Below are 21,119 nucleotides of genomic sequence, written 5' to 3'. Positions count from 1 at the left end.
ACAGGACAACCACCCTAAGCAGACTGCCAAGACAAGGCAGGAGTGGCTCTAAGACAAGTCTGTGAATGTCCTTGAGTGGTCCAACCAGAGCCCGGACTTGAAGCCGATCTAACATCTCTTGAGAGACTTGAGCTGTGCAATGACGCTCCCCATCCAACCTAACAGAGCATTAGAGGATCTGCAGAGAAGAATGGGATAATCTCTCCAAATACAGGTGTGCCAAGCTTGTAGTGTCATACCCAAGAAGACTCGAGGCTGTAATCGCTGTCAAAGGTGCTTCAACAAAGTACTAAGTAAAGGGTCTGAAAACCTATGTAAATGTGAAATGTTTTTATTTTTTAAAATAAATTAGCTAAAATGTCAACATTTTTGCTTTGTCATTATGGGATATTGTGTATAGACTGAGGGAAAAAACAATGTAATCCATTTTGGAATAAGGCTGTAACGTGGAAAAAGTTGAGGGATCTGAATCCTTTCCGAATCCACTGTATATACTTCCTCAACTACCTCGTACCCCTGCACATCGACTCGGTACTACTGGTATTTTTCCCTTGAGGAAAAATGTATTGTTGGGAAGGGCTCGTAAGTAAGCATTTCACTGTTATTCTATACCTGTTGTTTACGAAGCATGTGACACACATTTGATTTGAATGTCCTTAATTTCTCAGCTTCAGATCAGCCTAACTGCTCACTTAACACACGTTTTTTTGTTTGTTTAATACATGAAGAGGGAGAACATTCGTTATGATATGAAGAGGGAGAACATTCGTTATGATATGAAGAGGGAGAACATTCGTTATGATATGAAGAGGGAGAACATTCGTTATGATATGAAGAGGGAGAACATTCGTTATGATATGAAGAGGGAGAACATTCGTTATGATATGAAGAGGGAGAACATTCGTTATGATATGAAGAGGGAGAACATTCGTTATGATATGAAGAGGGAGAACATTCGTTATGATATGAAGAGGGAGAACATTCGTTATGATATGAAGAGGGAGAACATTCGTTATGATATGAAGAGGGAGAACATTTGTTATGATATGCAAATGTATTTATTGATACTCACTAGACCAGGGTTTCCCAAACTCAGTTTTGCCCTGCACAGCTGATTCAAATAATCAAAACTTGTTGGTTATTTGAATCAGCTTTGTAGTGTTCGGGCAAAAATCGAGTTTGAGAAACCCTGCACCAAACAGTCCCCTACCAATTAAATGTGGCACTAGTTGGCTGCCTCCTGTCTCCTTCCTGTTCCTCTTCTTCTGTGGTGAAAATGTGCATGAGAGCAGGAGAGTAAACAGTGTTCCCTTCGTCACTGATGACCTGAAAGAACTGGGCCTGACCGCCCTGACCAGATCCTCTGCTCACCGTCTCCATGGGAACGGAGAATGACAGGTACCCCGGGGGGTCACCTGCCCGGACCGCAGCAGACCTCGACCTGGTCTGCACCGCAGTCGGAATGCTACGAACGATCTTGCCTGGGGACACAGGAAGAAGTTGGGGATGCATGAAGAAGTTGGGGATGTTGATCTCCTGGTTGTGGACGGTTGGAGGCTGGGGTAGAGAAGGAGGAGGTAGGGTGGAGGACTGTGCCCTGTGTATGAAGGCCCTTCTTGGGCTCATTAGGAAGGGTGGTGGCTGGGGCTGTTGTCTGGGTTGGCCATTCCAGGACTGGGCGTCAGATTTCTGAGGGGAAGGGGACCTCTCAGCCAGTAACACATGTCCAGCCCCAAAGTTGCGAATATAAGCACTACCATTGTATGGAGGCTGGGAGATAACTTTAGCGGACAGTGTGCCCTCTTCTGTCTCATTGGCCAAGTGGTAAAGTGTCCAGACCTGATTGGTGTAATTTTCACGTGCAGGCTGAGCATCAGGAGTGACGCGTCCTGCGCCAATAGGAACGCTCTGTGAGGGCGCGCCATGATAATCTAATATGAGAATAGAATGCAACATCAAAAGTGAACATCCTAATTTCCACAAATATATTGGAGGGGGAAAAAATCCCCTAATAACTTCAATGCACACACAATGATTGAACAATTATTAAAGATTAATTATTGTATTCTGAGGATAAATTTACCTTGACTAGTCTGCACACCCTGTGAACGTGTGTTTTGAGTTCTCGTGTTTTGAGGCCCAACAACGTTGGCTGGAGATGCTCCTAGATAAACTTCAAGTCCCAGGGTCCCCTGCTGCACTTCTATAGGGTAGGCACTCACCTCTTCACAAAGGCGGATTGCAGTTTGTGAAACCTGTGTGCTGTTGTCCAATACTGCTATGCGATTAGGAAGATAAATGTTTAGAAAATAGTCTGGTTTCTGTTAATAATATTTCAGAAAGTTGATATTTACCATTTGCATGAGATGTTTGCGTTTCTGCTGTTCTCCTCACAACCTCCTCTCTACTGGGTATCCTCCCTGAGGACTCTCTGTGTACTGTCTTCATTGCAGCAGTGTCAGAGGGAAATTGTGCTGTGATGTCACTCACCGACGTATTCACCTGGTCAGACTCCGTGTCTAAAACCTCAAGACAAAACCCTGCAGTCATGGATGGTCTGTACAAAACTGCCACATCAGAAAGGACGCCTGTCTTAGATGTCTGTGGATATATTCTGAAAGAAACTCTGTGAGTTGTGTGACTCTCTGGTGCCTCTGCTGTTCTCGCTACACTCTCTCCTCTGTGTGCTGCTTCCACTGTTGCTGCAGGTGGAATCCTGCAAACAGAAGCAGTTGAAGACACCAGTGGCTCCTCCATTGATGGGGCTGATGGAATCCTGGCCAGACTGGATCGAGGAGAAGTTCTGGGAGACATTCTAGGAGAAACTCTGGGAGATGTGTGTGTGTCTGCTCGTCTTGTCCTCACACTCTCCTCTCTACTGGGTATCCTGGCTGAGGGGACACTGTGTGCTGCATCAACTAGTTTTGTTTCAGAGAAAGCTCTTCCTGATAAACAACTTTCAGAATATCTTATGATTGTTTCAGAAGGAGCTCTTTCTGATAAACTACTTTTTGAAGATCTTCTTGAAACTGCTGGTGACATTCTTCCAACAGAAGTAGATGGAGAAACCAGTAGCTCCTCCATTGATGGTGCAGATGGAATTCTGGACAGACTGGATTGTAGAGAAACTCTTTGAGAAACTATGGGAGATGTGGGTCTGTCCATTGATGGTGCAAAGGGAATCCTAGGCAGACTGAATTGTGGATAAATATCTGTACCAGACAGAGATTCACCAGCATGAGCTGTGGATAGAGACACAAAATTAAGCACATATTGTTTACATTTCACCTTACAAGTTTGAACCATTTTTACCCCCAACAATTTTTTAAATATTTTTTTTTACCCAATTTTGTGGTCTCCAATTGTTAGTAGCTACTATCTTGTCTCATTGCTACAACTCCCGTACGGGCTCGGGAGAGACGAAGGTTGAAAGTCATGCGTCCTCCGATACACCGCACTGCTTCTTAACACAGCGAGCATCCAACCCGGAAGCCAGCCGCACCAATGTGTCGGAGGAAACACAGTGCACCTGGCAACCTTAGCGTGCCCTGTGCCCGGCCCGCCACAGGAGTCAGAGCCTGGGCGCAAACCCAGAGTCTCTGGTGGCACAGCTGGCGCTGCAGTACAGCACCCTTAACCACTGCGCCACCCGGGAGGCCCTCCCCCCTACAATCTTATAATATCTTATTAGTAGACCTTTCTGCAGAGTATGGATGACAATTGTACCTGATAGGAGAGAGGTTTGTGGAGAAACTCTTTGCGAAGATCTAGGAAACACTCTGGGAGATGTGTCTCTCTCTGGTGTCTCTGCTCTTCTCCTCACACTCTCCTCTCTACTGGGTATCCTGACTGAGGGGGCACTGTGTGCTGCATCAACTAGTTCTGTTTCAGAGAAAGCTCTTCCTGATAAACCCCTTCCATAATATCTTACAGAAGACACTGCTGGTGAAAGTCTACCAACAGAAGCAGTTGGAGACATCTGTGGCTCCTCCATTGATGGTGCAGAGGAAATCCTGGTCAGACTGGACTGTGGAGAAACTCTAGCTGAAAGTCTGGGAGACGTGTGTCTATCTGGTGTCTCTGGTCTCGTTACTTCTTTTTCAGAGAAAGCTCTTCTTGTTAAACCACTTCCAGTATATCTTGCAGACACTACTGATGAAGGTCCACCAACTGAAGCAGATGGAGTCTCCTTCTCGGGTGATGGTACTTCGTAAGCCTCCACCACAAGTTCCTCGCCAACAGATGGAGAAAGATGTAATTCTCCCACAGATGAATCTCTGTAGAAAACTGTCACATCAGAAACAACACCTGTAAACGAAGTCTGTGGAGAAACACTGGGAGATGTGTCTCTCTCTGGTGTCTCTGCTGTTCTCGTCACACGCTCCTCTCTACTGGGTCTCCTTACCAAGAACCCTCTGTGTGCTCCATCCACTGCTGTTTCAGAGGGAGCTCCTCTTAAGCCTAATGAGTCACTTTCCGAACCGGCTGGTGACCAATGAGAATACAACGGAGACGTCATAAGCTCTTCCATTGACAGTGTTTCGTTGTCTATCTGAGCTGGTTCTGTTGCACCATCGCTGAGAGACACAGAGGGAACCCTGGCCAGACTGAACTTGGATGACAAGCCTGTAGCTGTTGGAGTAACGTCAACATGAGTTGTGAAAAGACAGACCAGATTGAAGTATTCTGTGGTATGTCACAATTCATTTTGCCCGCAATACTGACATAACAACCTTACATTTCATTCAAGATAGTTCAAAACGTTACCTGAGCTCACAGATGTTTGCGGAGAAACCCTAGGAGGAACACTGGAAGATGTGTCTCTCTCTACTACTGTTTCCGAGGGGACTCTTTCTGCCATGTGACTTAGTGAACATCTAGCAGACAGTGTTTGTAAAATAGCTCCAACAGCAGCTGGAGGCCCTGGTAGTTCTGCCATTGATGCTTTATGCCTCTCCTCCATATACATCACTTCTCTAGAAGATGTTTCTGCTGCTCTTTCACCAATAGAGGAAATCCTGTCCAGACTAGATTTAGGTGAAATGTCTGTACCTCTCATAGACTCACCAACATGAGCTAGAGACGGGGGAGACAAAGTAAATCATTTGAACAATATTTTAAACTTCCCACTTTTACCGAAAAGGTGATATGGACCTTACTAATGCAGCAATCTTAATGTATTTAATAAATCATGAATTACTTTTACCTGACATTAACGATGTCTGTGGAGAAACGTTTGGAGAGGCGTGTTTTTCTGGTATCTCTGCTCCCACTACTGCTGTTTTGAAACAAGTTCTTCCAGACATGTCATTTGAGGAGCATCGAGCAGACACTGCTGGTGAAATGCAGACCACAGCAGCAGTTGAAGAAACAATCTGCTCCACTGATGTTGCTCTATAAATATCCTCCACATGAGAGACGACTTCCATAGAGACGGACTCTGCTGCACCATCACTGAGAGACACAGAGGGGACCCTAGACAGGCTGGACTTAGATGACAATCCTGTAGCTGTTGTAGAAACAAACATCACCATTGAGTTGAGGAAAGACAGATTTTTTGTTGTTGTTGTATGTTGTGATGTTACACTGACATTTTCTTAAACATTTTACCAGGAATAGTAACATGGACCTCATTAGAAGTATATCATAGAGATTGGATGACTACTGTACCGGACACTGAAGATGTCTGTGGAGATACTCTGGGAGATGTGTGTCTCTCTGGTGTCTCTGCTGTTCTCCTCACACTCTCCTCTCTACTGGGTATCCTGACTGAGGACACGCTGTGTGCTGCATCCACTAGTTCTGATTTAGAGAAGGCTCTTCCTGATAAACCACTTTCAGAATATTTTACCCCCTCCACTGCTGTTTCTGAGGGAGCTCTTTCTGCAAAACTCCCTCTTGAAGATCTTGCAGTCACTGCTGTTGAAATCCCAACAACGGAAGCAGCTGGTAATACCAAAAGCGCATCCATTCGTGGTGCAGAGGGGATCACTCTGAGCTCTGTTGTTGCAGAGGAAGCTCTTTCTAGTAAGTCACTAGCAGAACATCTTGCAGACACTGCTGGTGACACGCCATCACTGAGATATGCAGAGGGAATCCTGGCCAGGCTGGATGGAGGTGACAAGTCTGTAGCCTTCAGTGATTCTTCAGAATGCGCTATGGATAGAGACAAAATAAATTATGTTAAATAAAGTAGTTGACTTTGTTCCTCTAAAAACATTGAAGAAAATTGTGCTTGGAAGTTACCTTGAGAGGAAGTGGAAGTGACACATACCTGACACAAATGAAGTCTGTGGAGATACACTGAGAGATGCGTGTCTCTCTGAAGCTTCTGCTCCCGCTACTGATGTTTCAGAGGGAGCTCTTTCTGATACATCATTGGCCAACACCGCTGGTGAAATCCCACCCTCAAAGACTAATGCAGTTGGTGACTCGGATAACTCCTCCATTGATGACGCTTCTGCTCCCAAAACTGCTGTTTCAGAGGGAACTCGATCTGATACGTCACTGGCAGAACACCTCGCAGTCACTGCTGGTGAAATCTCTCTCACAGAGCTTGCTTCACTCTCTACTGCTGTTCCAGAGCGAGATCCTTCAGTGACATCACCTTCCGAGCATCTTGCCGAGGCAGTAGAGAATCCTTCAGTGACATCACCTTCTGAGCATCTTGCTGAGGCAGTAGAGAATTCCTCCATAGCTGAAGGCGAGTAAGAGAGATCATCATAAGAAAGTGCGTTTTGAGACTGTGAGACAACCACAGGGTCTGATGGGGCCATTTCAGAGATCTTCCTCCATGAGCATTGTAATTGTTTATTTACAATCTCTAAAGTCTTGAAGGCTACTTTATCAACGATGGATTCTGATGTCTGTAGAAGCTCCTCCCAGGCTAAATCTATGCTGGGTGAAGTAATAGGTGAGATCTCTTCGGAGGGGTTGAATTTGACTGCTTTCTTCACTGGAGCAGAGGGAATGGTGATTACACGCCAGTCCTCTTTTTCAAACATCACTGGGCACTCTATAAAACACAGACATTTCTTTTCAAATCAACAGAAGATACGGCGATATAGAGAAGCTGTAATGCATGTGTGACTATGTTCCTTTTAGAACTGTGATATAGAGACATTGTTCTCTGGGCGGCAGGTAACCTAGTGATTAAGCGCATTGGGCCAGTAATCGAAAGGTTGCTGGTTCAAATCCCGAGCCGACTAGGTGGAAAATCTGTTGATCTGCCCTTGAGCAAGGCACTTAACCCTCATTGCTCCTGTAAGTTGCTCTGGATAAGAGCATCTGCTAAATGACTAAAATGTGTATTCTGTTACCTGACACATAAGATGCATGTGGAGATACTGAGGAAGTGTGTCTCTCTGGTATCTCTGATGTTCTCCTTACACTCTTCTCTCTACTGGGTATCCTGACTGAGGACACTCTGTGTGCTGCATCCACTAGTTCTGTTTCAGAGAAAGCTCCTCCTGATAAAGCACTTTCAGAATGTCTTGCAGCAGTCACTAATGCTGAAGCCCTGCCAACAGAAGCAGTTGGAGGCACCAGTAGCTCCTCCACATTTCTGAAGACTTCTCTTGAAGTTGATTCAGCTGCTCTCTCATCTACAGAGGCAGAGGAGAGCCTGGCCAGACTGGATTGAGGTGAAATGGCTAATTCTTTCCCTCTCTCACTGCGAGGTGCAGAAGGAACCCTGGCCAGACTGGATTGAGGTGAAATGGCTAATTCTGCGAGGTGCAGAAGGAACCCTGGCCAGACTGGATTGAGGTGAAATGGCTAATTCTTTCCCTCTCTCACTGCGAGGTGCAGAAGGAACCCTGGCCAGACTGGATTGAGGTGAAATGGCTAATTCTTTCCCTCTCTCACTGCGAGGTGCAGAAGGAACCCTGGTCAGGCTGGAGATGGATGATTTATCTGTACCCTTCAGAGATTCATCAGAATGAGCTGTGAGGATAGAGGATGCAATGGCAAAGGGTTTAAACATTACTATGTATCTTGTCATATCTTGTCCCTAAACAGTTTGTACCAAACTACATTATAGTATAGATTAATAGCATACTTGACAGAAGAGAATATACTCTGGGTGAATCTCTGGGAGATGTGTGTCTCTCTGGTGTCTCTGCTGTTCTCCCTACACTCTCTTTTCTACTAGATATCCCGACTGACGACTCTATCCATGCTGCTCTGGCTCCCACTATCTCTGAGGAGGATACTTTCTCTGTAAGTTCAATGGTAGATCTTATCTGATAAGTTTCTGCCTGCTGCAAAGCTGCAGCTGTAGCCACTTCCCCAAAGGATGGAGAGCCAGACAATACATTCTCCAGTGAGAATTCTATGCTGCTTTTTGAAATCACTTGATCCACTTTTTCCTCAGCAGCTAAAGAGGTATTACTCAAGGCAGACAGGCTGTCCATTGAGGGCACTTTGTGGAACCCCACCATATCATCAGACATCCCGTCTGTTGGGTCATTTACCCAAACCTTATTCCCCTCACCACCCGAAAGAGTCCAGGTCAAACTACCCCTGGAAGATACACCTGAGGCTAGATGGCTGTCGCTGTGGAAGATAATGGTCTCCGGAAGATTCTTAGAGCAGACAATGGCGGTGTTGTTGGTCGGGGCTCTGGCGGTGCTGATCAGGACCGCAGAGTGGTTGGCCTCCAGTAGACTGTCCCCTGACGGAGATCTCTGGAACACGGCTGACTGCACGGCAGAACCCAGCCCAGCCTGGGCCTCTTCCTCTTCCACAGCTGGACTGGGTTGATCTCCAAGCTTGGTTGGGCTGGATTGACCTCCAACGTCATCTCCATTGTGGGTTCCTCCAGGGGGACTGCTCAGCGACTGAGCCTGCTTATCTGGCCCACCCATGGGCTCACTGGAGGGGACATTGGACTCCTGGGTGGACCTTGGGCTGACCCTCTGGCTGACTGACAGGTTCTCCTCAGCCAGGAGGACTGACATCTGGTCGCAGTGCACAGGTGCAGGCTCTCCGAGTGAATACTGTGGGCCGAGCTGCCTGTGCATTAAGTCTATGGCAGCTTTCCAGTCTTCGACATAATTTGCCTCTATTGAAAAAATACAAATTTAGGAAATTGTGAGGCATGTGTGCAAGACATTCAACTGTATTAATTTTAAAACATTTTAAAGTCCTTACCGCGTATCTCTTGGTACAGATGTGTAACATCCTTGGTATCCATCAAAGGATTACCTGAGCAAAAGGAAATACAGTTCATTCCTTGTTCCACTCTAATTAGGTAACGTCAGCCTTTAAAATGTTAGAATGAACTAGGGGCATAGCATATATGAATTCCACATTTATCCCACTGTTTCAATCAATCAAATGTATTTATAAAGCCGATGTCACAAAGTGCTATACAGAAACCCAGCCTAAATCTCCAAACAGCAAGCAATGCAGATGTAGAAGCACCGTGGCTAGGAAAAACACCCTAGAAAGGTAGGAACCTACAAAGAAACCTAGAGAGGAACCAGGCTCAAAAGTTATATTAGGGTCTACAAAAAAAGCTAGGCTACATTTTTAAACATGGACTACTTTTATGTGTTTGTAAACATAATGTAGGCATCTACATTAGTCCACATGCTAAAGGGACAATATTCAGTTGCTACATATGAGGCAACAGTACAGAATATCACCTTTTATTTGAGGGTATATTCATACATATGTTTTACCATTTAGAAATGTACAGTAAATGTACAGTACACTGTTTGTACGGATAACTGGCAAAATAATGGAAACACTTGAATAAATAAGGGATACAAAGAAGACTGAACAAAAATATAAACACAACATGTGAAGTGTTGTTTCATGAGCTGAAATAAAAGATCTCAGAAATGTTCCATATGCACAAAAAGCTTATTTCTCTCAAATTTTGTGCACAAATTTGTTTGCATCCTTGTTAGTGAGCATTTCTCATTTGCCAAGATAATCCATCCACCTGACAGGTCTGGCATATTAAGAAGCTGATTAAACAGCATGATTATTACACAGGGGTACCTAGTGCTGGGGACAAAAGGCCACTCTAAAATGTTGTCACACAACACAATGCCAACGTTTTGAGGGAGAGTGCAATTGGCATGCTGACTGCAAGAATGTCCACCAGAGCTGTTGCCAGAGAGTTGAATGTTCATTTCTCTTCCATAAGTTGCCTCCAACATCATTTTAGAGAAATTGACAGCACCTCCAACCAGCCTCCAACCAACTCCATCACTCTCCTTCTTGGTCAAATAGCCCTTACACAGCCTGGAGGTATGTTGGGTCATTGTCCTGTTAAAATAACGAATTATAGTCCCACTAAGTGCAAACCAGATGGGATGGCGTATCCCTGCAGAATGCTGTGGTAGCCATGTTGATTAAGTGCGCCTTGAATTCTAAATAAATCACAGACAGTGTCACAAAGCACCCCCACACCATCACTCCTCCTCCATGCTTCACGATGGGAACCCCACATGCGGAGATCATCCGTTCACCTGCTCTGTGTCTCACAAAGACATGGCGGTTGGAACCAAAAATCTCAAATTTGGACAGATTTCCACCGGTCTAATGTCCGTTGCTCATGTTTCTTGGCCCAAGCAAGTCTCTTCTTCTTATTGGTGTCCTTTAGTAGTGGTTTCTTTGCAGCAATTGAACCATGATGGCCTGATTCACGCAGTCTCCTCTGAACAGTTGATGTTGAATGTGTCTGTCACTTGAACTCTGTGAAGCATTTATTTGGGCTGCAATTTCTGAGGAGCAGTTAACTCTAATGAACTTCTCCTCTGCAGCAGAGGTAACTTTGGGTCTTCCTTTTCTGTGGCGGTCCTCATGAGAGCCAGTTTCATCATAGCGCTTAATTCTTTAAATGTTCAAGATTGACTGACCTTCATGTCTTAAAGTAATGATGGGACTCCTGTTTCTCCTTGTTTATTTGAGCTGTTCTTGCTATAAAATGGTATTTTATCAAATAGGGCTATCTTCTGTATACTCACCCCTACCTTGTCACAACACAACTGATTGGCTCAAACGCATTAAGAAGGAAAGAAATTCCACAAATTAACTTTTAACAAGGCACACCTGTTAATTGAAATGCATTCCAGTTGACTACCTCATGAAGCTGGTTGAGAGAATGCCAAGAGTGTGCAAAGCTGTCATCAAGGCAAAGGGTGGCTACTTTGAAGAATCTCAAATATAAAATATATTTGGACTTGTTTAACACGTGTTTGGTTGCTACATGATTCCATATGTGTTATTTCATAGTTTTGATGTCTTCACTATTATTCTACATTATAGAAAAGAGTTTTAAAAAAACAAAGAAAAACCCTTGAATGAGTAGATGTGTCCAAACTTTTGGCTGGTACTGTATGTTTCTGAAAACTTCTACATTAATGTGGATGCTACCATGATTACAGATAATCATGAATGAATAATGAGTGAGAAAGTTATAGAGGTATAAATATCATACCCCCCCCCCCCCCCCCCCCCAAAAAAAAAATGCTAACCTCCCCTGTTATTGTAATGGTGAGAGGTTAGCATGTCTTGGGGGTATGATATAAAATGCTACCCTCCCCTGTTATTGTAATAGTGAGAGGTTAGCATGTCTTGGGGGTATGATCTTTGTACCTCTAACTGTCTCACTCATCATTACTCACAATTCATTCATGATGATCCATACTCATGGTAGCATCCACATTAATGTAGAAGGTTTCTGAGATTACATTATGTACCATTCATTTCTATTGGGCACAGCATAATCCCAAACACAACTAAAACGAACTGCAAATGCAGTTTGCAGTCACAATCATGATGTAGACATAGTGTGCTGGGAATATGGGACCAACTACAAAACGTTTTACTACTTTAATACACATATACTGTTTGTGGATTTGTACAAATACTTATAACACCTTCAAATGGGGGGACCAGATACAAAAAGACCTTCAATTTCTAAATGGTTAAACAGATATGTAGGAAAATACCCTCAAATAAAAAGGTGACATTCTGTACTGTACATATTTAAAACGTTGAGCCAAATAATAACTTTTAGCTTCACTGTCCAAATAAATACGTAGGGGAGTGTATGTACCTATTGATTCTTGAAGAATAAATGCCTCATGAGATTAGTTCAACTGTTGCACTCCATCAGAACCCATTTTTTTTTACTCCAAAGTTTGGAAACAAAGTCGATGTAAACAAACACTATATAGCCTCAAACCATGATTTAAACTATACTTTGGATATCATGGCTGGTTAGGCCTTGCATCCATAGCTCTGTTTATGAATTTGAGAGTGGTTACATTTCTCTAGCCCTATCCCTAAGCTTTTGACCGAATAGAGGCGGGGTTAACTGTTTATTGTTGTTTAAACTGCTGATTGCCCCTTTAAGTATCCACAGGACTCACGTTCTCTAAATTCCAGCAGCTCATCGCAATAGGCAGCAATAAATTCCGGTATCTGCCTTGGTCCCTCAATGAGTATGGCTCTGCAAAGACATTCTAGCCAACTCTTCAGCCCGTATGTGATGATGATTGTCAATGGGGGCTTGAAGTGAAGCGTACTCCTAGAAGCCATCTGGAAAAGTACCGTTTATGATTTAGCTGCGGTAGTTGTTTACCTGATAATAATGTGTCATGCATAGCCTACTGTACATTCATGTGTCTACAGCCAGTTGGTTAAGCCTATTATTATCCCACACAAGTATAACTAGATATATATTCAGATTATTCGAAACTGAATCAGATATTTAAGAATAGTAAAAACATAGACTATGTACCATGGCAGATGACCTCTTGAGCCAACAACGAGGACTACAATCCATTTCAAAGCCAAGCTGTAAAACTCCGCGGCTTCATGACGTCACAATGGCATTCCCCTAAAGCCTTGGCTAACTTGAAAATGAAAGCAATATTTGCGCATTTTGTTCAGTATACTAGCTTTAACAAAATATTAGCCGAATCCATTTAAACCAAATAACATATTCAAATAAATTCAAATTGCCACGCCATATCAGCAGCAGCAAAAAAAAAGAAGAAATCATGCCTATGTAATTATGCATAAGCACAGCCATTATTTTCCTGGCACTCTTTCAGCATACAAAACCCACACTTTTAACACACTCTCTTTCATTTTCAGTTAAAGAGGAGTGAACAATTATTTGCAAAGTAAGGTTGTAGGGCTTTGTGTTCAGTCCATGTCTGGGTGTCTGTAATGAGAAAAATTACTGAAATGTAGCCACCTGAGAAATGTTTATTTTATGCTAACTGAGGAACAATATTCTGTGTGCCTTAAACGAAAAAATCTTCACTAGCTTAATTATACTACCAATTAACAAAAGCTTCCAGGCCAAATGTAATCAAACTGAAGACTTATCCTCTTATGAATATGCACCAAATACACTGTGTTCATGTTTTCTTAATTAAGGAGATTAAATCAAATAACTCTCAGCCATCCATTCCTAGAATAACTGGTTCCATACTTCTGCCTTATTTGGACGAGAATGGACTATTCTCCTTCTGCCCCTTCAATGGAACAACCCTCCTTGTCGGGGCGCTACATTATGGACGCTGTACTGGGGAATCCGTTCTCTGCTGTTCAATGGGGCACGGGACAGGGACATACATGGACCTCAGTTCCCCGGCAGGGACCGGGCTGTGGTTTGTGACACTCCCATACTGTAGGAGACCTGGATAGCAAGCTCTGGAGCCCAGCCGGAGCTGTCATTCACGTTGCAGGAAGAGGAAGTGCAGTGGACCTGTCTGGGTGTGGGCTGGCACTTGGTCCTGCATCCGCGCACACCTGTGGCCATCCTGGGTCTCTGCCTGGACCTGTAGTGAAGGGAGCCAAACTGTCTGGAGAGGACAAGCACAGGGATGCACAGTGAGGAAGGGCTCTGCCCTCCATATTGGCAAGAGCACCCCATGGTTGGTGCCAATTGCATGCAGCTGTTAGAAAGGCTAAGGTGCTGGTGAGTGCACTGGGGTAGTGGCAGCGGAGCTGATGATGACACCAGGGCAGCATTGGCTGACCGGGGGGACAATATACCACTTTGCCATATAGTTGGCATATGTAGGACTGGCCTGGGAAGCAGGGTGATGATGGTGGAGGGTATGCCTGGTAATTCTGGGGCATCTGGGGTAGCAGGGCATCTCTGGGGGTATGGTAGCACAGACATATCCCACCTCCTGGTTGGTGTGTGCGTAATGCTGGGGAGCACAGGCCTGTCCAGAAATATTGGCCTCACTGCTGCTGCTGGCCAACATCGCTGCTGAGCCAGGTTTGACTTGTGGAACAACTGTGGGGAAAACAGTGCGGGGGAGGAACACAGATCACTAGTGCAAAGCAGATGTAAGTTTACCATAGATAGTTGGGTTTCTGAGTCTGAGATGACACATACCTTCAGCAGTCTTCTTCTCAGTGGATGCCAGACCTGCTACTGCCTGGGGGGATGCCTGTGCCACGTGTTTGGTGTTGTTGGCATTATTGTTGTTTAGTTGAACAGGTGGGGACCATGTTGCCAACCAGTGCCCCTAGCTCCATAGCTGCAGCCTCTAGGGTTTGGTTCACCTGCTGCTCCATGGCTGACGGAGCTGTAACATTGTTCACTTGTTGTCCACATGGGCATTAGAAATACCATCCTCCTTGGAGGTAACTTTGTATTCATACTTCAGCAGTTCCTCATCATAGACTTTGCCACATTGAGTCTTTCGGCTTTGGCGGAAAAAGAAAGACATTTTGGGGATGTGACTGTAAAAGATTGTGTTTTGTGTGCATCAATGACTATAGAAATACAAATCAAATTGTATTGGTCACATACACATATTTAGCAGATGTTATGGTGTAGCGAAATGCTTGTGTTCCTAGCTCCAACAGTGCAGCAGTATCTAATAATTCACAACAATACACACAAATCTAAAAGTAAAAGAATGGAGTTAAGAAATATATAAATATTAGATTGAGCAATGTCGGAGTGACATTGACTAAAATACAGTAGAATACAATACAGTATAAACACATGAGACGAGTAAAGCAGTATGTAAACATTAATTAAACATTATTAAATAAAATCAAATTGTATTGGTCACATACACAGGGTTAGCAGATGTTAATGCAAGTGTAGCGAAATGCTTGTACTTCTAGTTCCAACCGTGCAGTAATATCTAACAAGTAATCTAACAGTTTCACAACAACTACCTTAAACACACAAGTGTAAAGGAATGAATGAGAATATGTTCGGGATCTTTACCCCACACATTTCCTTGGTGATTCCATTTTTTAGGTTGAGTTCGATTGACCTCTTTATTTATTTCCTCTGCTGTCATGTTTGGGGAGATTTGACTCTCTCCTTTGGTTCTGAACCAGCTGTTGTCCCAGTTGGATTGAGTGGACTGTACTTTGGCTCAGTGGGAGTTGAAGGTCAGACTGTAGAGTTGAAATCCTTTTTCATTGAACTGTCAGTAGGCACTGGTAATGATAGTGTTGCTTGTTGTTGGTGTTGGTAACTGGTAGTGGGCACTTGCATAGAGAGTTTTGCTTGTTGTTGGTGTTGGTAACTGGTAGTGGGCACTTGCATAGAGAGTTTTGCTTGTTGTTGGTGTTGGTAACTGGTAGTGGGCACTTGCATAGAGAGTTTTGCTTGTTGTTGGTGTTGGTAACTGGTAGTGGGCACTTGCATAGAGAGTTTTGCTTGTTGTTGTTGGTGGAAATCGACAGACACGGGCAATGTTCCATTGTTTAGCTCATCCACCACAACTTAGCCAAAAGTAACAATGTATATCACTTTCTGTCTACCGTATGGTTGTACTTTTTAAATAATATGGTGTAGTTGCTCTAACATCTTCTCATTAGATAGTCAAATAATGTTGTGATGAGCTTCAATAGCAGGAAAACAAACAACATGTATAATAGCTAACATTACCTGCAAGCTAATTGAGCTTTTCTATTTAATGCATTCCTTACCCCATGCAACATTTGGATCTATGTCCTAACAACCTGGCGAACAGGTCATTTTGAGTTCTGACGAGTAACTGAGCAGATGTTAGAAGGATGACATGGCCTTAGGCTCAGTCAGTCCAGACTGTCTAAGTCAGATTTGAAAGGTTGATGGTGATTTTCTATTTATTTTAGTTTTACTCCCACTTCCACCCATGGAATCTGTCACTATGCAACATGGATGTGACATTATGGCTCATTTTGTGAGTGTTGCAATGGTTCTATTCATTCCATAGAAACAGTGGTCCTAAAGCTAGAAACCTTTGTTTAAAAATAGAACAAAGTGTCACCTCGCCACTGTTTTGGTAAAAAGTTGAGAGATTGGTTACATTTCTCCATGCCTCTCTCAAATTCATAGACAGAGCCATTGACGTAAGGACTAACCATCAGTGATATCAAAATTATAGTTTGAACCATGTTTGGAGGGTATAAAGTGTTTGTTTACATTGTTTACAAACATTTGAGTAGAACAAGCTTATATTTTGGTTTCTGATGGGGTACGACAGTTGAACTAAGCTCAAGAGGGATTTATAAGTTATAGTCCAAAAATTGATGTAGCGACTAAGGATTCTAGCTTTAAACAACAGCCCAATACCGAATCTTTGTTAAACTTTTGTATCAATGTGGAAGTTTACCCTCCATCTACTGCCTTTACATAGCTGCAATTACCTTAAGTTGTATGTTTTTGTAGTGATTGATTGAGGGTCGGTGCACTATCGAAATTCATGCAATGTAAGTATATTTATTCCTCATTATCAGTTTAAAAGAATGCAATAGAGACATTGGGGAACTGCAAAAATAAGGTCCTTCTCATGTGAAGACAGGATTAGTTGCCCTGGGGATTGCAGTTCATGACGCAGCCTATGACAAGAAAAAGAGAGAGCATAGTTTCATCTATAACACCAAAACACATAGCTTCTTCAACCACTTAATGCCATATGTTCAACTTTTAATAATAACCACGTGGTAAGCATGGATGCTAGCCCTGACATTCATCCAGAAATAAACAAAAAAAGTCAAAGTGAAATCTAAAACACAACCATACATTTCATAGTGGCAACATGTTTAGCTACCTTGATTGTTGTTTGCGCTCGTGTCTAATCTTTTGTTATGAAGCGATACGCAGCTGGGGTTGTTGTTCTTCTGCTCCACCCCTCCCTGGTTCTGTCTCTGGTTGGTGGCAGGGACACAGCTGGAGGAGCCCAGCCTGCTCAGCTCCCCCTGGTGCCCACAGAAGAGCAGGGAGCTGTGGCGCTGCTGCAGCAGTGGGCACTGGAGAGGGCACAGGGCCTGCTGCCTCTCCTGGGAGGGGGTGGCCACCAGGTGGTACTGCTGGGGGTAGTGGAAGAGGGGGTCGGAGGAGCAGTTCTGGGGCTGGACGAAGGAGGTGCCCAGGTTGTGAGCAGAGCAACGGGGCTCGGCCACGTAGTGGGTGTGCAGGCTGCTGTGGGACGACTGGGAGCACGGTGGCAGCAGGTGGCAGCTGCTAGAGTAGTGGCCACAGTCCTGGTACATGGGGATGTTGGCCATGTGATCCAGGCTGTTGCAGTGCATCATGGTCTGGGAGTTCTGGTAGGGGCAGATCATGCCGCCCACCCTCGCCTGGGACTCGGGTCGCGTCAGGTGACAGAGGCGCCAGTGGCTGCCAGTTCTGCCGAGACAGCTACACAGGCCTGAGGAGATAGAGGGGGAGAAGAAAAATACATTATAAGGCATGATAGCAGTCTCACAAAAATCCCACAGTATATTATGTCTGTAATGTAAAGGTAAAATCTATAGATGAATTAAAGCTGGAATCCTTAATGGTGAAACTGACACGTCCTTTTGGGGTATTACAACAACAAACAGTTTTTCCCCCTCAGACATTGTAAGCGCAATAGAACAGCAGAATATGTACTGCAATTATTTCATTTTGCACTGCTCGACGCAAATCACTGTCCACAAAACCACAACAATAACAATGGTGCTGAGGCGGACAGTTTCCCCTTATGCGGATTCCTTTTCCAAGTTCACAGCTATGAACCAACAAATGTACAGCTAATTTCACAACAAAATCTCAAATCTATTGACTTCAGTGCAATGGTTTGAACGTGAAATGAATACATGTAAATATCTTACTTGGCCCTTGAGAACAAATGGGCATGAAGTTGGTGTTGGTCTGCTGTCCGTGATTGAGCGGAGCCATGCCAGCCTGCTGCTGCAGAGACGCAGGACACTGTCCTGGGGATTGGGTACAGTGGCCCATCACAGGCCCTCCCTGGGGGTACAGAGACATCATACACGGGCCCCTAATCAGCTGCTGTGGAGCCATGGCAGCCGGAGAGTGCACAAAGCTATTGTTCCTGGACAAATTGGAGGCGGTAACGGAGGGACACATAAAGCACATATCTTGGAAGACAGCTGAGTTTTTCAGATAGCTGGGGTTGTGTGGTATTTCCTGAACTCCAAGGGTGTTAGCCAGATAGCTGGGGGTCCTCGGTGGCTCCTGGACTTCAGCGGTGCTGGCCGCATAGCTCTGGAGCCGTGGTAGCTCCTGAGCTCCAGCCGCCACATAACTCAGGGTCCTGGGGATATCTGTCACTCCAGGGAGGTTGGTCGTTGGTAAATCCTTAGCAGCAGCAGGAGCCACAGCCGCAGTCTGAGCTGGAGCCAGGCTGGCAGTCACAAGACTTGGGGTCCTGGGGATGTCAGAAATAGGGAGACACAGGAAAGGGAAGCTCTTGGCTTCCTCTGGTCCCAGGCCGAGTTGGCACAACAGACCAGGGGTCTTAGCCAGATCTGGAGCAGGCAGTGGAAGGTAGACCAAGAAGGGGGTTCTGGACTCTCCTGCGGCTGTGAGGGTGGGTAGGCATGGTGAAGCAGACTGGCACTGAGTTTCCTCTGTCAAGGCAGGCGCGGGAGCTGGGAGCTGCACACTGGGGACACCGGTCTCTTCTGGTGCCACAACAGGAAGGTACACAGAAACAGGGGCCACAAAGTCGTCGGTCACTGCAGTATGGGGGCAGGTCAAAACAGAAGATTCGGCCTCCACTGTCTCTGCAGCAGAAGGAGATAGCATATCGGACAATTCAGTCTCCACACTGACCACAGAAGAAGGACAAATCCGATTGGAGGATTCTGTCTCCACGGTTGCAGCAGTAAGGGGAGAAGCCAGAATGGAAGACTGGATCTGCACAGTCACTGGAGAAGGAGGGGGACAAATCACACTAACAGACTCAGTCTCCAATGTCGCTGCAGGAAGAGGACACAGAAGATCAGAGGACTCTCTCACCACCCTTTTGACTGATTCAGGAGGGGACACTACCATAGGAACCAGCATCACATCCTCTGCTGTCTCGGATGGTGAAGTTGCACCAGAGAGGGAGTGTAGGATGACTGAGAGAGGACGATCGGTCAAACTAATCTGCACCTCTTGGACAGCCATAGCAGGGGAGTCAGACACAGCAGGGGAGTCAGACACAGCAGGGGCTGAAACAGGGAGCTCCAGTGTTCCAACTGGGATGGAGGGCCTTGAGGGTGTCATCTCCTGGGGTTCGACTGGTGCAGAGTGGACCTCAAGGGGTACAACCTTGTCTCCAAGGGCTGGAGACTCCTCAGGCTCAGCGACCATTGCAGCTAGTCTCTCCACCACAGGACCTGCTCTCTCACAGATGGGATAGCTAGGCTGAGATGCACCGGCCATCTCCAATGGTGCCACCACGTCTTCGAGGGCGCCCACCATTGAGGCACAGCTGCACTTATACCTGACAGGGACGTCACACGGAGGCGGAGCCACTGCTGCGTTCTCAGCCAATAGGGGATGAGCCTGGAACACAATCATCTTGGGTACATGCTCTGTCTGCACGATGATCAGGGACTCTGATGGGAGCACGCCAGTCCGGATAAGCACCGCATCCAACTCCTGGCTGATCTCGCTGAAGAAGACCCGCTCGAAGAGGGCCGAATGGACACGCGCACAGGAGTTGTTGGCGGAAGCCCCGAGTGGAGGAGAGTCCCGGGGGGACGACTCTAGGTAAATCTTGCGCCGGTACAGGGCCAGGCCCTGGGCAATGTCTGCTGGGATGGGCCCTGGGGACAGTGTGATGGTGGTAGCAGAGACCTGCAGGCCAAACTTGTTCTGGCCACCGTCAGTAGAAGCTCCTGCCACTGCATCCATAGCCTGGATGTCTCGGCTGCTGCAGGGCTGGTCACTAGAGATGAAGGAGAAAGGCTCCCTGACATCCTCACATCTAGCTTCCATTAGCAACGGGCCTGCCTCCCACTCCGGGATTGGCTTGGGATGGGGGGACCTTTCAGGACCTTGGACAGTGACCTGCGGCTGTACTTGTGGTTGTACAGCTTTATTCTTCTTCCTGTAGACTGCAAACGAGCAAAAGTGCACATTATGATTTACAATATGAAAACAACAACCGATAGGTTGAGAATTGATTGGCCTGTTTTGTTAAACAACAAACAAGAGATGAGAAAAATTAAGTAACTTACAATGAGAGCCTTTTGTGGCCCTGAATTCTTTAATAAGCTCATGGATAGGCATGCCTGGCTTCTCTGTGAAACACAATGCAACGTGATTAGGTCATTTAACAAAAGGTGTCTAGAACTATTAACATGCATCAATCAGTCTAGTGTAGTCTACTACAGGGGAATCAGGCACAGCATTGCCTACCGTCTCTGAAGATAAGAAGCGCATTGAAGAAGCCCGCTGCGAAGGCGGGGATACTCTCCGGTTGATACTTCACCACAGCCTTGCTCACTCCCTCAAGCAAGTCCTTGAATCCCGTGGGAATATTCACCACTCTATGTGGATAAGGCATCTTGCTGCTTATGAACACAAGCGTAGACGCACGAAATTCCAAATCACAAGAGTAAAGTCGTTCAAATATTTATTTACTGACTAAATGTAATGAACGCGCTCGTCCAATGCATTATTGATAGACTCCAATAATTGTCCAATGCGCTGAGAGCAGTAATGAAGGCTACTAGCGATAACATGATCACTCAATAATTGCGTCATAATGGCGGGTGTATTGTTGCTGCGAAATAATGTTGTCACGCACACGTACAGTTGGCCTGCTACGATGTAGCATTTGATCCAACTACCAGATAGCTCATCTGACAGTATATCATGCCGGTATTTCTACATC

The 21,119-nt window shown here is 45.2% G+C and overlaps 3 protein-coding genes and 2 long non-coding RNA genes across 5 annotated transcripts; all 5 read right to left on the bottom strand.

Moving 5' to 3' along the window:
* Positions 1-1,206: 1,206 nt before the first annotated feature.
* On the bottom strand, positions 1,207-3,099 carry LOC139377037 (uncharacterized). The gene is made up of 3 exons (XM_071120101.1): positions 2,355-3,099; positions 2,084-2,278; positions 1,207-1,931 (listed from the first exon to the last, which is right to left on the bottom strand). Exons 1-3 carry the CDS (start codon positions 3,082-3,084, stop codon positions 1,207-1,209), a joined length of 1,650 nt encoding a protein of 549 aa, XP_070976202.1. The 5' UTR covers positions 3,085-3,099.
* A 45-nt stretch (positions 3,100-3,144) lies between these two features.
* On the bottom strand, positions 3,145-4,849 carry LOC139377359 (uncharacterized). The gene is made up of 3 exons (XR_011627999.1): positions 4,768-4,849; positions 3,727-4,632; positions 3,145-3,242 (listed from the first exon to the last, which is right to left on the bottom strand). It is a non-coding gene; the product is annotated as an uncharacterized lncRNA (long non-coding RNA).
* A 206-nt stretch (positions 4,850-5,055) lies between these two features.
* Positions 5,056-7,388, bottom strand: LOC139377036 (streptococcal hemagglutinin-like). Its single transcript, XM_071120100.1, has 4 exons — positions 7,320-7,388; positions 6,275-7,015; positions 5,744-6,156; positions 5,056-5,076 (listed from the first exon to the last, which is right to left on the bottom strand). Exons 2-4 carry the CDS (start codon positions 7,002-7,004, stop codon positions 5,056-5,058), a joined length of 1,164 nt encoding a protein of 387 aa, XP_070976201.1. The 5' UTR covers positions 7,005-7,015; positions 7,320-7,388.
* A 1,511-nt stretch (positions 7,389-8,899) lies between these two features.
* LOC139375757 (uncharacterized) lies at positions 8,900-12,831 on the bottom strand. The gene is made up of 4 exons (XR_011627841.1): positions 12,764-12,831; positions 12,393-12,561; positions 9,154-9,207; positions 8,900-9,064 (listed from the first exon to the last, which is right to left on the bottom strand). It is a non-coding gene; the product is annotated as an uncharacterized lncRNA (long non-coding RNA).
* Positions 12,832-16,710: 3,879 nt separating this feature from the next.
* On the bottom strand, positions 16,711-18,403 carry LOC139377358 (uncharacterized). Its single transcript, XM_071120382.1, has 3 exons — positions 18,097-18,403; positions 17,052-17,651; positions 16,711-16,839 (listed from the first exon to the last, which is right to left on the bottom strand). Exons 1-3 carry the CDS (start codon positions 18,362-18,364, stop codon positions 16,805-16,807), a joined length of 903 nt encoding a protein of 300 aa, XP_070976483.1. The 5' UTR covers positions 18,365-18,403; the 3' UTR covers positions 16,711-16,804.
* Between the last annotated feature and the right edge of the window lie 2,716 nt (positions 18,404-21,119).

Source organism: Oncorhynchus clarkii, chromosome 20 (assembly GCF_045791955.1).
Source record: "Oncorhynchus clarkii lewisi isolate Uvic-CL-2024 chromosome 20, UVic_Ocla_1.0, whole genome shotgun sequence".
NCBI lineage: Eukaryota > Metazoa > Chordata > Actinopteri > Salmoniformes > Salmonidae > Oncorhynchus > Oncorhynchus clarkii.
The sequence above is the reverse complement of the archived record's forward strand: the minus strand, read 5'-3'. Positions and strand labels throughout refer to the sequence as shown.